At 42.4% G+C, this 13,917-nt stretch overlaps 1 protein-coding gene across 25 annotated transcripts in view; it reads right to left on the bottom strand.

Moving 5' to 3' along the window:
- Magi1 (membrane associated guanylate kinase, WW and PDZ domain containing 1) overlaps positions 1–13,917 on the bottom strand; it is a 623,637-nt gene that overhangs the window by 265,037 nt on the left and 344,683 nt on the right. For all 25 annotated transcript variants that reach the window (XM_085840252.1, XM_085840254.1, XM_085840269.1 and 22 more), the window contains exon 2: positions 8,419–8,535. In XM_085840252.1, coding sequence (XP_085696378.1) covers positions 8,419–8,535 — 117 coding nt within the window. The remainder of the gene's footprint in view (positions 1–8,418; positions 8,536–13,917) is intronic.

The following is a 13,917-nucleotide window of genomic DNA, read 5'->3' as shown; positions in this document are numbered from 1 at the left end:
TCATGGATTGGACACACCTGACACATATCATGGGAAGATAGAGTGATATGGCCCCACACAGCATAGCAAAACTGCTAAGTGGGAGAGCTGCTGGCCTCTCAGGTCCTTCAAAGTCCCAGAGAGTCAGTGAGGTCCCCAGGAGAGCAGAGTGGAGTCTGTGGAACCTGAAAGGCGGTTTGAGGTCACACACCTTTGTAAAGGTGACACTCTTCTGCAGGTTACCATACCAGTTGCTAAAGAAACCAGCTTAAAGGTTAAACCACTCCCCCACGGACACACAGACAGACAGACAGACAGACAGACAGACTTTCTGAGTTTCAGGCCAGCCAGGACCACATAGTTAGACTCTGTCCCAAAGAAAATCAGAGGATTAAAGGCAACAGGTAGACAAAGCGCTTTGTGGAAGTCCTGACATACAGGCTGCACTTAGTGAGCCCCATTTGTTTCTTTCTTCTCATTAATAAAATTTCAGTTATAAAGCTTGGCAGCAGACTTCCCTATACGTCATAGGTAAAAACAGCCATTCCTCGAATCTCCACTGTCTGCAGAATAGGGTAACAACAGTTTGGTTTTCAGACTCCACTGGAACCAAGGGATAAATGACAGCTGCCAATCGAGTGTAGTATTTAGACTTTCAGAGTAGACTTGTTTTTTTTTGTTTGTTTGTTTTTGCTTTAGTTTTTGAATTTTGAGACAGTATCTCACTTTATCACCCTGGCTGACCTGAAAGTTGCTATGTAAGACCAAGCTGGCCTGAAACTCAGATCCAACTACCTCTTCCTGGAGTGCCCTTATTAAAGGCGTGTACTGCCTGGGACACCTGATCTTCAGAGTAGCTCTTAAGGGTTAAAATGAAAATCAGTCTTAATGAATTTCAAGGAGAAAACCCACTAGAATATATAAGATGAGAAAAAGAAGTAAATAAGCAAAAAACATATGTGTGTATAATGTGTTTATGTATACGTGTTTCTGAGCATCATTAAAAATCACCATCATAGCCCAGAACAAACAATTCCCGTAACCAGTGTCAGGTTTATTACTAATAAACGTACACTGCAGGAAATAGCTTTGGAGTTTTGATAGCACTCAGCTTGTCAATACATTACAATGAAATAAGATGAGTCACCCTGTGCCAGGGCAGATCCTGAAGTCAGTATCTTTGCAGTGGCCCCGGACCTACCAAGCACCCAGTGTGAAGCCTCAGTGAGTGAGCAGGTGATTCCCAGAAGCAGGTGCCACCCACCCCAGCCAGGGGTGGCCTGCTATTCTCATGACTCACTGCAACTACAATTCTCCACGGGCAAGAAGCAAACAGGCATGGAGTGACTGATGGCCCAGCACAGCAAAGGACTGACTGTGCCCCTTTCTGTTTGCCATCAGATGAAAAGTCTGAAGACTCACATGGTGCCTGACTTTTCTGTGGGGACGGCAGGGTCACATGAAAGCCTGGCTGGTCTGAAACATCCTATGTGTAGGGATTATGAGCACTGCCATGTTGGATTGTGTGCAGCACTGGGGCCAGAGCATGGTGCTTGCTCTCTGAATGCTGGGCACCATCTTACCAAGTGAGCCACCTCATCTTCTCTGATCCCACTCTAATTTCAAATTATATTCATGGGAAAAATATTTTTTTCCCTAATCCATATTTTTCAAGTTTGGCTCAGAACTTCTTACCTGAACTACTGTGTGACTGTGTGACTGTTCTACCTTAATTTACATGTGACCAGGCCTGAGCAATTTGTGATGACACTGCCAACTATCAGTACTGGGCCAAGCATGAGAAAACGTGTGGGACAGTCCAAGGGGTAAGAGCTTGTCACCACCCACGAGTCGTTTTTACTGTTTAACCTCTCCATTACACCGCATTAGCACATCTCAGAATACAAGCTACATATAGACAACAGTGGGATAGGAAATCCTATACCGCAGAGGGAATCTTTCATACTTGTTCTAAATCTTGAATTCTTTAAGGAATTCTTTAATGTAGGACAAATAAGTTTTCATGAAAAAGGAAGTTGGGGTGTACATACTGTGCCATAAAGGGGGTAGGTAAGTAGGCTGGAAACAGACTACAGAGAGCCAAGGACACATGGGAAAATATCACTGCTACATGTACAAGGTACAGTAAAGATGTGAGAAGCGAGGAAAACCAATTCTCACCACGCTGCAGGCAACAAACTCCAACGGTGAAATAAATAAGAGAAGGTTTAAAAAACAAAATGGGGGCTAGGAAGAAGGACCAGTCGGTAAAGGGCTCACTGTCCAAGTACAAAGATCTGGGCTCAGGCCACCAGCACCCACGTAAAAATTGGAGCTGGAGAGATTACTCAACATTCACAATGCACCCTGCTCTTGCAGAAGACCTGACTGTAACAGTCAAGCTGGACATTTCCCAAATGCCTTTAACCTGCATACAAATAACTAAATATAAAAACAAAATAGAAGCTGGAGAGGTGGCTCAGTGGTCGAGAACACTTGCTGCTCTGGGAGAGAGGACCATGATTCAGTTCACAGCATTCACATGGTAAATCGCATAAAATATAATTCCATTTCTAGGGAATCCAATACCTTCTTCTGGCTTCTGTAGGCATCAGGCATACATGTATGTAGGCAAACACTCATGCACATAAAATGAAAAAAAAAAATGCCCACGGTGTGGTACTGTGTGCCTACAAGATCACTGAAATCTGACACAGGAAGGTAGATGTGAGTTTAAAAGTAAAACAAAACCAATTTTACAATACAGGAGTGTAATCCCAATGCTAAAAAGGCAAAGATAGGGGGGATTTCTGGGGCTTACTGAATAGCAAACCTAGATGAACCTGAAACCCAGGTCTTCCTCAAATAGCCCTCTCTCACAAAACAAGGTAGGTAACTTTGAGGAACAACTCTCAAAGTCAATGTATGGTACACACATGCAAGTATACAGATGTATCCACCCCTAGCCCTGCATGTATGCATACTGCATACATTCATGCATACATACCTACCTATCTACATACCTACAGAGGGGGGGGGTGAGGGAGGAGGGAAACAGACAGACAGAGAGACACACACACAGACAGACAAACAGACAGAAAGAGAGAGAAAGAATATGTGTCTGTCTATCTGTACTTCAGGCCCATGAGAGCCTATATACCCTAGATGAGACTGAAGGTAGAGATGACAAGGCAAACCATTTATACAAATCACAGGAGAGTATCTGAGACACAGTAAGAGTTACAAAATTAGGTGACTATCAATGTTATAAGTCAGGTTAGTCTTTGCAAAGAGCTAAAGAACCCTTTTAATTTTAGGCAGCACTTTGATTAGAGGGTAACAGCCCTGACAGTCCTCAGATGCCTACACAGCTCTCTACACACTCCAATTGGAACCACTTCGTTAACATCAAACACAACCTGAGCACAGACACACACTCCAAAGACAAGCTACATTCGGCACTAGCTTCTTTGCTCCTGATCTAACCTATCATTAGCTCAACCTGTTAAAGACCATGGCAGCATGGGCTGATTTCAGATAAGCCATGGTGGAAACAATGGTACTTAAGAGAAGACTAATAGGTGCAGATAGTCCCTAAAGTAATGCATAACTCCATGTATGAGGGGGACACGTGGTCAGTGTGGGCGGATGGTCAACTATCTGAGTATGGCACCTCTGTAAATAAAGATTGAGGTCACCTGTTTATCAGATCCAATTTAAAATGTCTTAGAGATCAAACACAGGTAATCTCTTTGTAAATTCCTATAAATTAGCTGGGCGTGGTGGCACACACCTTTAATTCCAGCACTCGGGAGGCAGAGGCAGGTGGATTTCTGAGTTCGAGGCCAGCCTGGTCTACAAAGTGAGTTCCAGGACAGCCAGGGCTACACAGAGAAACCCTATCTCAAAAAAAAAAAAAAAAAAAAAAATTCCTATAAGTTAATAATCAATACCTCTTAGGCAGATTACAATGGTCTCAGAATCAAGGAAAACCTTGACCAACAAAAGATCAAGCTATACAACAGGCTCCACATCTCCTTCTCTTTCCCCCTTCCAGGAGACATTTCTTTGCCTGTGTGGGAAAATGAGCTCCTGAGAGCAGAGCTACAAGACATGGGAGGCAGAAGGTGTGTGTGTGTGTGTGTGCGCGCACGCACACGCTTAGCATTGCAAAGAAGTGACATTGCTGAATGAGCCATGAGCTGCATCTTGCATCTCGCTTTGACAGAGGCAGCACAGCAAATGACAAGCCCTGTCAGGTAAGGCATTTATCCTCACAAGGAACGTGGCCACTCCAAAGCAACAATCTTAGATGCTGTCACATCACTGAAAACAAGAAGTCATAAAACAGGAAGGCTATCATTGAGGGAAGTACAGCAATAGAGACTATAATTAAGAGCTGTTGCAAAGGGCTATATAGCTCCATGCTCAGGATTTTACTCTGGGCTTGGATTACCTGCCAAGTCACCAAAGAAGTCCTTACCAGCCATCTCTGAGGGGAGCAAACCTCTGAGCAGCCTGTAGGCCTATGCAAAAGCAGCTCGTAAGGGCTGCCTAACCAAAATAATAATAATAATAATAAATAATGAACATTCCTCCATATTTCTCCTTTTGTTATTCATTCAACAAGTAGTTATCTTACTCTCCAGGCACCAAGCTGAGGGTACAGGGTCACTAAGGGAGACATACTACCTGGCTCAGCAAAAGTTGATTCGAAAGGACACAAACTACATAGAGTAGGAATTATAGCAGGCTCAGGGCATGGTAAAAAGTGAGGTGCTTTGGGAGCCCTGAGGAGGATCCCTGTCCCAGTGGAAGATGAGGCAGGACTTCATAGGAGAAGAGGCATCTAGGCTGACCTTAAAATTAAAATGAAAATAAAGAACTTGTTAGTGAAAGCAATGTGTACACACAGAAGGCTGATGTCTGCTGGCGACAGGAAGAATTCTGTGTGGCTGACCCATTAAGCAGGGGCTGCAAAACAGGCTTCATGTGCCTCAGGACAGCTACAAATGAGGCACAAGACAAAATGGTAAACTTAGGACATGATGTGATATTGTGTGTGTGTGTGTGTGTGTGTTGGTTCTCATGTGTGAGATAGTGTGGCAAACTCAGGAAGTTGGTTAGGCCTTATAGGCCTCCCCTGCTCCAGAGGTACTAGTTGAGCTCAGACCACTACGTCCATTTAAAGAGCATCAGAGGGGTTCTGTAACCGGCACGAGGGGCCAGAGCTGGCAGAGCAAACCCTCCACACTTCACACCCAGACTTCTAACTCCTTCTGCATCTAGCTTTCTCATCTGTATTCATTTTTGTCCTAGGGAGTGGGAGTGATTTTCATGGTAAATATAATGACGCTCCTACCATGATGACCTTTTCCTTCTACTGAAGTTCTCAAATAGAGAAAAATAAAAGGACAATAATAGCTGCAACTCAAATAGGACGGGATGCAGGCATTAAAAGGTGACGTGGATAGTATGCGAGTTAGACCTCAACAGAGTTACTGTAGATTAAAAATAATCACCGCAGCAGTGGGTGAGAAGGGAGTATTTATAAGTGTGACTGAGCAGAAGTTAAGTTCAGTTATTCCTGTGATTATTGGCATAACAGACTACTATCATGTGTGTTGCTGGCATGCATAGGACTGAGTTCTGAGCTGTGACAGCCATCAAAACCCATACTCTGAAGATATCAAGATGATTTGAGACTAGAGAAACTTCATTTCTTCACCTCCAATGATCAACATAGATCTATGATGTGGAGAACAGAAATTCATCACCACTCTCAAACCCCTGCTCATGAGATCACCCTTCCCCATGCAGAGGTCAGTTAGTATCAGCCAATGGATGTTCTAGAAGGCAATGGATCACGGGAACTTTTTTCCTATTATACCTCAAGGACGATGGATTCTCCCAATACAGGGCTTCCTCAGCCATTTAGACAAGGCACTGGCAAAGACCTTTGCTTTGCCCTGCACAGGGCCAAAGTGTCAAAATAAACACACGTGGTAGACTATCCCAAGCCTACCACACATCTTACATCACCCTAGACAACTCATGTTAAAGACCGCATCATGGGCAGGAGAGGTCGCTCAGTAGGCAAAGTGCTTGCTAGATAAGCATGAGGATCTGAATCCCACCTCCAGTACCCACAAGAAAAGGCAGATGTGTTGACACCTGCTTGTAATCCCAGCACTGAGGAGGTGGAGACCTGTGTGTCCCTGAGGCTCTATGGGCAGCCAGCTTAGCCTCAATGGTAAGCCCCAAGTCCTAGTGTAGCTTATGTTTTCAATACCTGAGGAATGACATCAAAGATAGAACCTCGGGCCTCCACTTCTAATGTGGGTATACATGCACATACATACATACATACATACACATACACACCACACTAGCCACAGAAATAAGCCTTATTTCCTGACACTTTATAATTGAATGTACAGTGAATGTATATTCTTTTTTAGGTCCAAACATTATTTAAACTTTCCAAATTCCTGATTTCCCAGTTTCATAAAAAATGGAACATCAATACCAACTATTTTTTCAAGCAAAGACAAACATGATTTTTCCCACTGTTTTTAAAAGACTATGGTCATTTGGGGCCTACTTCCTAAATAGTAGCAAACTTAAAATCAAGCCACTTAGCTTACAGTGAGGTCCAAGAGATCAATGGGGGGGGGGGGGAGTGGGGAATAAATGGGAAAGCTCGCCAACACTGTAACCATGGTAACACCACAGATGTGTCAAGCAATGGTGTGCTCATTTGCTTTATCCCCATTTCTTAAATTGGAATCTAAGTAGGGGAAAAATTACATGGAGAACAACCATGAGTCTGCAATTACTGAATTCTGCAAAATTGTATTCACCCTGCAATCCTAACTTACAGGTCGTCACAGGAGAGCTAAAAAATGGCCCTGGGTGGTTCAAGGGTAAAAACTCCAAATGCTCTGAACTCCAAATGAGTTAAGCTTCCCATGACTCTCTTTCCTCCCCTGCTTTCATAGATAAGTGTGAATAACTTGGGCCAGTGTGACATAGATGGACCAAGCTGGACCACAGTGCCACTGTTCTCTCACCTGGAGTCACAATGTCACAAAAACTGTGGTACTAGATCAATAAAAATGGGATGAAAAATTCCTATTCCATCCACAAAATTAGAATTAGGAATCGCAATTAATCTACAAATATATATGGAATTATCCAAAGATACTATTGGGATGTGAGTTTTCAGTTCATTATTGACCAGCTGAAATGAGTGAGGGCCACTAAGTCACAGTGGCAGGTCCCTTCTTCTCTGCCAGATCCAGAAGCCATACAGTGAAGAGGAGACTGTGAAGTGCTGTCCCAAGTTGCTTTGGGTATTCCTCTTCTCCATAGAGCCTGTAGAGACAGCGGATCATTCTAGAAAATAAGGTTCTAAGATCCATTGAATGCCTTTGGCTAGTGCCACTTGTGACTTGACAGTAGTATCAGGAATCACTGGCATTCAAGTGTATTGCTCACAAAAGATTATATTTGAAAGAAAATCATTTCTAGACAACAGATCACAGGAACAGGGGAGCTTTGTGGAGATTAAAAGTATTCTTCCTCTAGGAGGCAGTGTTTTAAAAAAATGGAACCTCTAAAGCTCTTTCAAACCTGACCAGATCAAATGACAGAAAGCAGAAAGTAAAACTCCCAGGAATAATACCAGAACAATCTGTTCTTGAGGTCTGAATGTAATAAAATGAATGTGATGTCTTCCAGAGAGATGAGGTGAGAGTGGCCTGTTCAAGGACACAGTGTGGCCATGTTCCACTATAAGGCAGCTGTGAACTTCTCCACTCACAGAGCAACACACCTTGTACATACCCCAAAGGTTTCCTTTCAGAGATCTGATGTCCTCTATCTTGCTTGCTCAAATTTGACTGTATAGAAAGTCTTTTCTTCGCACAATCCAGATTTAGAAGTTTCTAAGCCAATCTCGAGAAAAAATATAGTAGTCCCTCCACTGAGGGCCATAAAAGGCACAGTGGCCTGCCTGCCTCTACACAAGTCTCAGGGTCTCTGTGGCCCTCTCCATTAAAGACAGCAATGGCCTCACTTCTATAGGCTTCGCCATGCCAAGTACTCCATCCCATTCAAACTCTAGAACAGTTTCATGAAACTAACCTGGCTGACTTGGTCTTTCCACAGATCGGATGATGAGCCTCACAAAAGGTAGATCATTTGCCCAGTATTTAAAACTAGAAGGTAGCAGAGCCAAATGGAAATCTAGTCACACTGGCATGCCATGACATTGTGCTGCCGTGGCTTAGTATGCCAGAACCTTCACCCTTGCTTTTTTCTTCTATTTATAGTCACATGCATGTGTACATACATACATACACACACACACACACACACACACACACACACACACACACACACACCAGCAGTGAGAAGTTAAAGCTGGCTACTTACAAGGCACAGCATGGCGGTAGAGGTTGTCCCTTATGGTCTGCTGGAGCTCATGATCCGGAGACCCTTTCTGGAACCGTTGGTTGAGGAAATGTCGAAGGTCCTTGTTGAGTCTTCCTCCTGTAAGAAACACATAAAACAGAGCACATCAACAAGAGCTGGGCTTCCCCGAGCGGTGAGCAGTCAAAGCTATGGGTGAGAAGGAAAGCAGCATCCAGCAAACCCAGCCCACACACAGACTCTTGGCCACCACAAGGACGCTTCAGTTTCCCTCTCCTGGGGAAAAGCAGGAAGGATGCAATAAAGAGAAAACAGCATAGACATGGAAGTAAGGTGTGGGCCTCATCACACACCATACCAGAAGGCTAAATAACAGAATTTCTTTTAGGCTCTGCATTTAAGTGGGTGCCAGACACAGACACAGAGGGAGAACAAATAGCTGAAACTGAAGAGGATAATCCAGCAATAACTGTTGAACTGTAAAGCATTCTTCACAGGTTATACGTGCAAGCTGGTTTAGGACTCCAGCTTAACTTACTAAAGCAAATAAATAAATAAGAGCAAGCACAGAAACAACATAAAACAACAAAAGGCAAACAGGGTGCAGACTCTGAAGGCTGTTTTCCTGAGTTTCCTCCCTGTGACTGGCACACGGAGGTTTAGCTGGCATGTGCTTAGCAGTTACCACAGGGCTGGGCTGAGCTTTACTGGATCTGTTTTTAAGGATATTAAGAGTGCATCATGTATGTACTATACAATGATTAAGTTAGATATATCATTTGTATACTGCAAAAACTTTCAAAATCCTTTCTCCAAGCCTCTGAGTTGTAGAGTCCTGTACTATCATGTCTAGTTACTCTTCTGTGTGGGAACAAGCCAGTTTCTTGTTTCTACCTCAATAGGACATTGTATCTACTGACAACCTCTTCCCCCCGCCTCTTGTTAAGTACCATTCCACCATTCTACTGTCAATTAGGAATGAAATCAACATTGTATATTCCATGCATGAGAGAGCTCATGGGTGCAGCGTGTCTGTCTTCATGACTGTTTTTGTGCACAAAAGAATTCTAAAGAGGAAATGGGATGAGATGCAGCTTAGCCAGTTTTAGACTAAGTTCAATCCACAGAATCAAACCAAAACACCAAAATAAATAAACTATACAGTAAAAAAAGAGAAAACATGTTTTTAAAAAGATTTATTTACTTACTTGCTTATATGAGTACACTATTGCTCTCTTTTAACACATCAGAAGAGGACATTGGCTCCCATTATAGATGGTTGTGAACCACCTGTGGTTGCTGGAAATTGAATTCAGGACCTCTAGAAGAGCAGTCAGCACTGAGTCAGCTCTCCAGAGAGAGAACACATATTAATAAAATAAATCTTTTTTAAAAAAGATTTATTTTTTATATGCAAGTATACTGTGCACTCTTCAGACATACCAGAAGAGGACATTAGATCCCCTTACAGATGGTTGTGAGCCACCACGTGGTTGCTGGGAATTGAACTCAAGGCCTCTGGAAGAGCAGTCAGTGCTCTTATCGGCTGAGCCATTCTCTCAAGCCTACTAGGAGGAGAAGGAAGGAAGGAAGGAAGGAAGGAAGAGGGAGGGAGGGAGGCAGGCAAGCCATCTCCTTTAGAGTAAAGGACATGAGCTGAGAAAGAAGACCTGTTCTTTATTATATGGATAAATAAATATTGCTGTGCATCCCCATGACCTCCACTGCCTTTCAGATGCAATGTACACATTGCTTAATTATTGTTGTTTGAGCCACAGGTAATTGAGTGGATCTGTGTGTTTTATTTCTTTGAAATCCTGTATACTTACTAGAACAAAAGAAAAGCTTTAAAATGTTACAAAAATGTGTCATAGAAAAGAAAGAATTTTAAGAGATTGCAACCATAAATTATAGTCTATGAGATCAACAAAACTCTTATAGGTCAACCTAGTTCACTCATATGGATAAAGATGTCAGAGAAACAGCTCAAAATAACAAGACTAAGAATGTTTTTCCAGTTGAGCAGTGGTAGTGCATGCCTTTAATCCTAGTGCTCTGGAGGCTGAGACAGGCAGATCATTGAGTCTGAGGCCAGCCTGGTTTATAGAGCAAGTTCCAGGAGAGCCAAGACTACATGAGGAAGCCTGGTTTTGTTTTCTTAAAAAAAAAAAAAAAGATTGTCCTTCCAGTTTTTAGACAAAATGAGAATCAAGCAAAGGCATTCCAGCCATAGGTATTATGGTCACCATGTGAGGCACATTAACTCCTTGAAGTGGACAACAACTGCTCCAAGCTCAGAAGAACAATTCAGGCTAAGACAGTGAGGCTAACAGGATGGTATTCCCCACTACACCATGAAGCTACTGGCTTGCTTGTCACAACTGTGCAAGACCAAGGTTCACATTGTCAAAATGAAAATGCACACATTAATCCTAAACAACACCACTCATTCATCTATCAGCTATTTATTACTGAAGAAGATAAGAACTATTTTATCTGCTCCTTAGACCCAAAACAGATAGGATATTTCAACAGTTCTGAAAACTATGACAACAACAACAATCACACACACACACACACACACACACACACTCAAGAAAGATGTTGATCTAGGCAATAAAAACATACAAATTGAAATCACACGGAGATTCTACTATATATCAACTAGAAGAGTAAAATTTAAAGAGTGAAAACATTCCCTTTTAGCAAAGTTATAAAACAAGGTTTTATATTACAACTAGTGGGTATATAAAGAGGTTCAGCGCCATGGGAACATAATACCTCATTAACTCAAATTTGCACAAAGTAAATAACCCAAGAATTTCACTGGCAATGAAGAATATGAAAATAAGTCCGGCCGGGCGTGGTGGCGCACGCCTTTAATCCCAGCACTCGGGAGGCAGAGGCAGGCGGATTTCTGAGTTCGAGGCCAGCCTGGTCTACAAAGTGAGCTCCAGGACAGCCAGGGCTATACAGAGAAACCCTGTCTCGTAAAACCAAAAAAAAAAAAAAAAAAAAAAAAGAAAATAAGTCCGCAAAAAGAAAACACAGATGAAGCATCACCCCAGCAACCCCAATGACAGCACCCCAAAATATAAACTATTCAAATGTTTATCCATAGGCAGTGATACAAAGATGTTCAGTGAAGTGCTACACAGCACTTAAAAAGGAGAACCTACCAGCACATACAGCAATTCTCACAAGCCAGAGGCCAGGCATAAATGAGAACAAACCTTCATCCACAAACTTATAAAAGTTCCCCCTGGGAATAGATGGAAACTGAGACTAAGTAGAACAGCATGAAGGTGAAGCGCCAATGGGGTACATGCATGTTACCTTATGCTTGAGTTTACATAGGAGACGTCATGAAGGTTATTAAGGAACACTACGCTACAGTCTCTGGGTCAACAACAATGCTAATGACTTCCAAATAACTTTGTAAGAAACAGAGACAACAATTTGAGGGAGATGTCAATTTAGAGTTGGTTGACTGTGGTGGTGTAACATAGATCCTACCTACCAGAACGCACAGAACCACACAGAAAACAAAGTGGATACAGTATGCTAGGCACTGTGCTGGAAGCTTAGTTCTCTCAATTTCATTAGGGAGCCTAACAAAAGAATAGGGCAAATCTTGGCAGTGAGGAAACAGGGTCCAGGTTTGGATCCAGCTTCATTGTTCATGGCTTGTGAGCCTCTCTCCTCTCACTCATAAGAATAGAACAATGATATCATACTAGTTGCATCACATGGCTGCTGTAAGCATCAAAGGGGATGACATGCTAGCACAGTGCAGGGCAGAGTGGAAGCACTTAATGAAAGGCAAACTCATAATCACTCAGTGTCAAGTGGACAATTTTTGAGGTGAGGGAAAGAAAATTAAAACTGGGCCAAATGTGAACTATTATTGTTTTTCAAAAATTAAAAAAAAAACACATAAATATGAAAGTTATTCAAATGGGTTAGAAATAAGAGACAACACATAAGCTGAGATAGTTGAGTTAAGGAATATTTCCAGTGCTTCTAGAAATGAGTGGTTTATTCGTGCTGAAATAGGGAGAGCGGGGAGAAAGTTCAGCAAAGAAAACTGACTGGCGAATCACTGGTATGATAGTCACACTTGCTAAATTCTAGCCCAGGGATAAGGCACTCCGGAATGATATGGAAAGAATACTGTTCTACAATCACCTACAATCTAGGTGGCTTTTGACATGAAAAGTCATGTCAAATTACAGACGTGAAAAAGACAGTTGGAGGCAGTGAGGTAGCTCAGTGGGTAAAGGTGTTTGTGAACCCACAGGATAGAAGTGAACCCCACACAGAGACAGAGACAGAGACAGACAGACACAGACACACACACAATAAACAAACAAACAAACAAATTTTCAAAAGGCACTGAACATCTCTATTTGAGCCGTAGGTAACAAAGGGGTCTGTGATATTTAAATATACTATTGGGGTCCAAAGCAAATTCTTCAGAACATTTGGGATGCATTAGTTCTTTTCCTATATGTAACACAGATGCATATATCTATCTTGTAGTCACCATAAAGACAAACCAGAGGTTTACAGATGGGGTGGCATTCTTAACACTCTGCTAGATTATAATTGATCGTCGGCTCCAACTAAGCAAGCCAGTTGTGGTTTATGATCATAAGACTGAAACTCCTCTCTTCTGTGCATGTGCAAAAGGGCAGGGTTAACTATGCCACCAGTTAACATTTACTCTGCATTCCCTGACATTTGGATGAGAAAAGCCTCCACCTTCACATTCCATTAAGAATACTGTACTTTGAGCATCTAATCTCACATTAATTGGCAATTATTCAGAGGACATGTCAGTAAATCTTCTCCTAACTGTCAAGGGCATTGAGCCACTGAAATAATAAATTGTAAGGAGGATAAATAATAAACTGTAAGTATGTCATGGCATCTTTACTTTCGTTCAAATTCAAGATTTGTATTATAAATGGAAGAGAAGAACACAGGTCAGAAATATGTAGAGCTCTGCCTAAGGGGAAAAAAAGTTCAGAACTAGGGCTGGAGAGATGGCTCAGTAAGTGCATAAATGCTTAATCTGCAAAGATAACTTGGGTCTAGATCAGTAGCCATATATATGGTAGTATGTACATCTAACCAACCTGCTGGGGAGACAGAGATAAGTGGACCCCTGAAGCCTACGTATGGGAAAGCCAGCCTAGCCATAATGATTTGGTGAAAGACCCTGTCTCAGAGAAGTACGAGGGAAGCTGGAGTGGTGAAGCTTGCCTTCAGTCTCAGCACTTGTGGGGAGACAAGCAGGCAGATCTCTCTGAGTCTGAGGCCAGCCTGGTGTACAGAGTGAGTTTCAGGACAGCCAGGGCTACAGAGTAGGACTCTGTCTCAACTGTGCATGTGCGCAGGCACACATACACACACACACACACACACACACACACTCAAAGATCAGGTTTTAAATGGACAATGGAGCCTAGACCCTACTTGGATTGCCATTATTTTATA

The sequence above is a fragment of the Mus caroli genome, unplaced genomic scaffold (assembly GCF_978045245.1).
Source record: "Mus caroli unplaced genomic scaffold, Mus_caroli_1 scaffold_7, whole genome shotgun sequence".
Classification (NCBI taxonomy): Eukaryota; Metazoa; Chordata; class Mammalia; order Rodentia; family Muridae; genus Mus; species Mus caroli.
The sequence above is the reverse complement of the archived record's forward strand: the minus strand, read 5'-3'. Positions and strand labels throughout refer to the sequence as shown.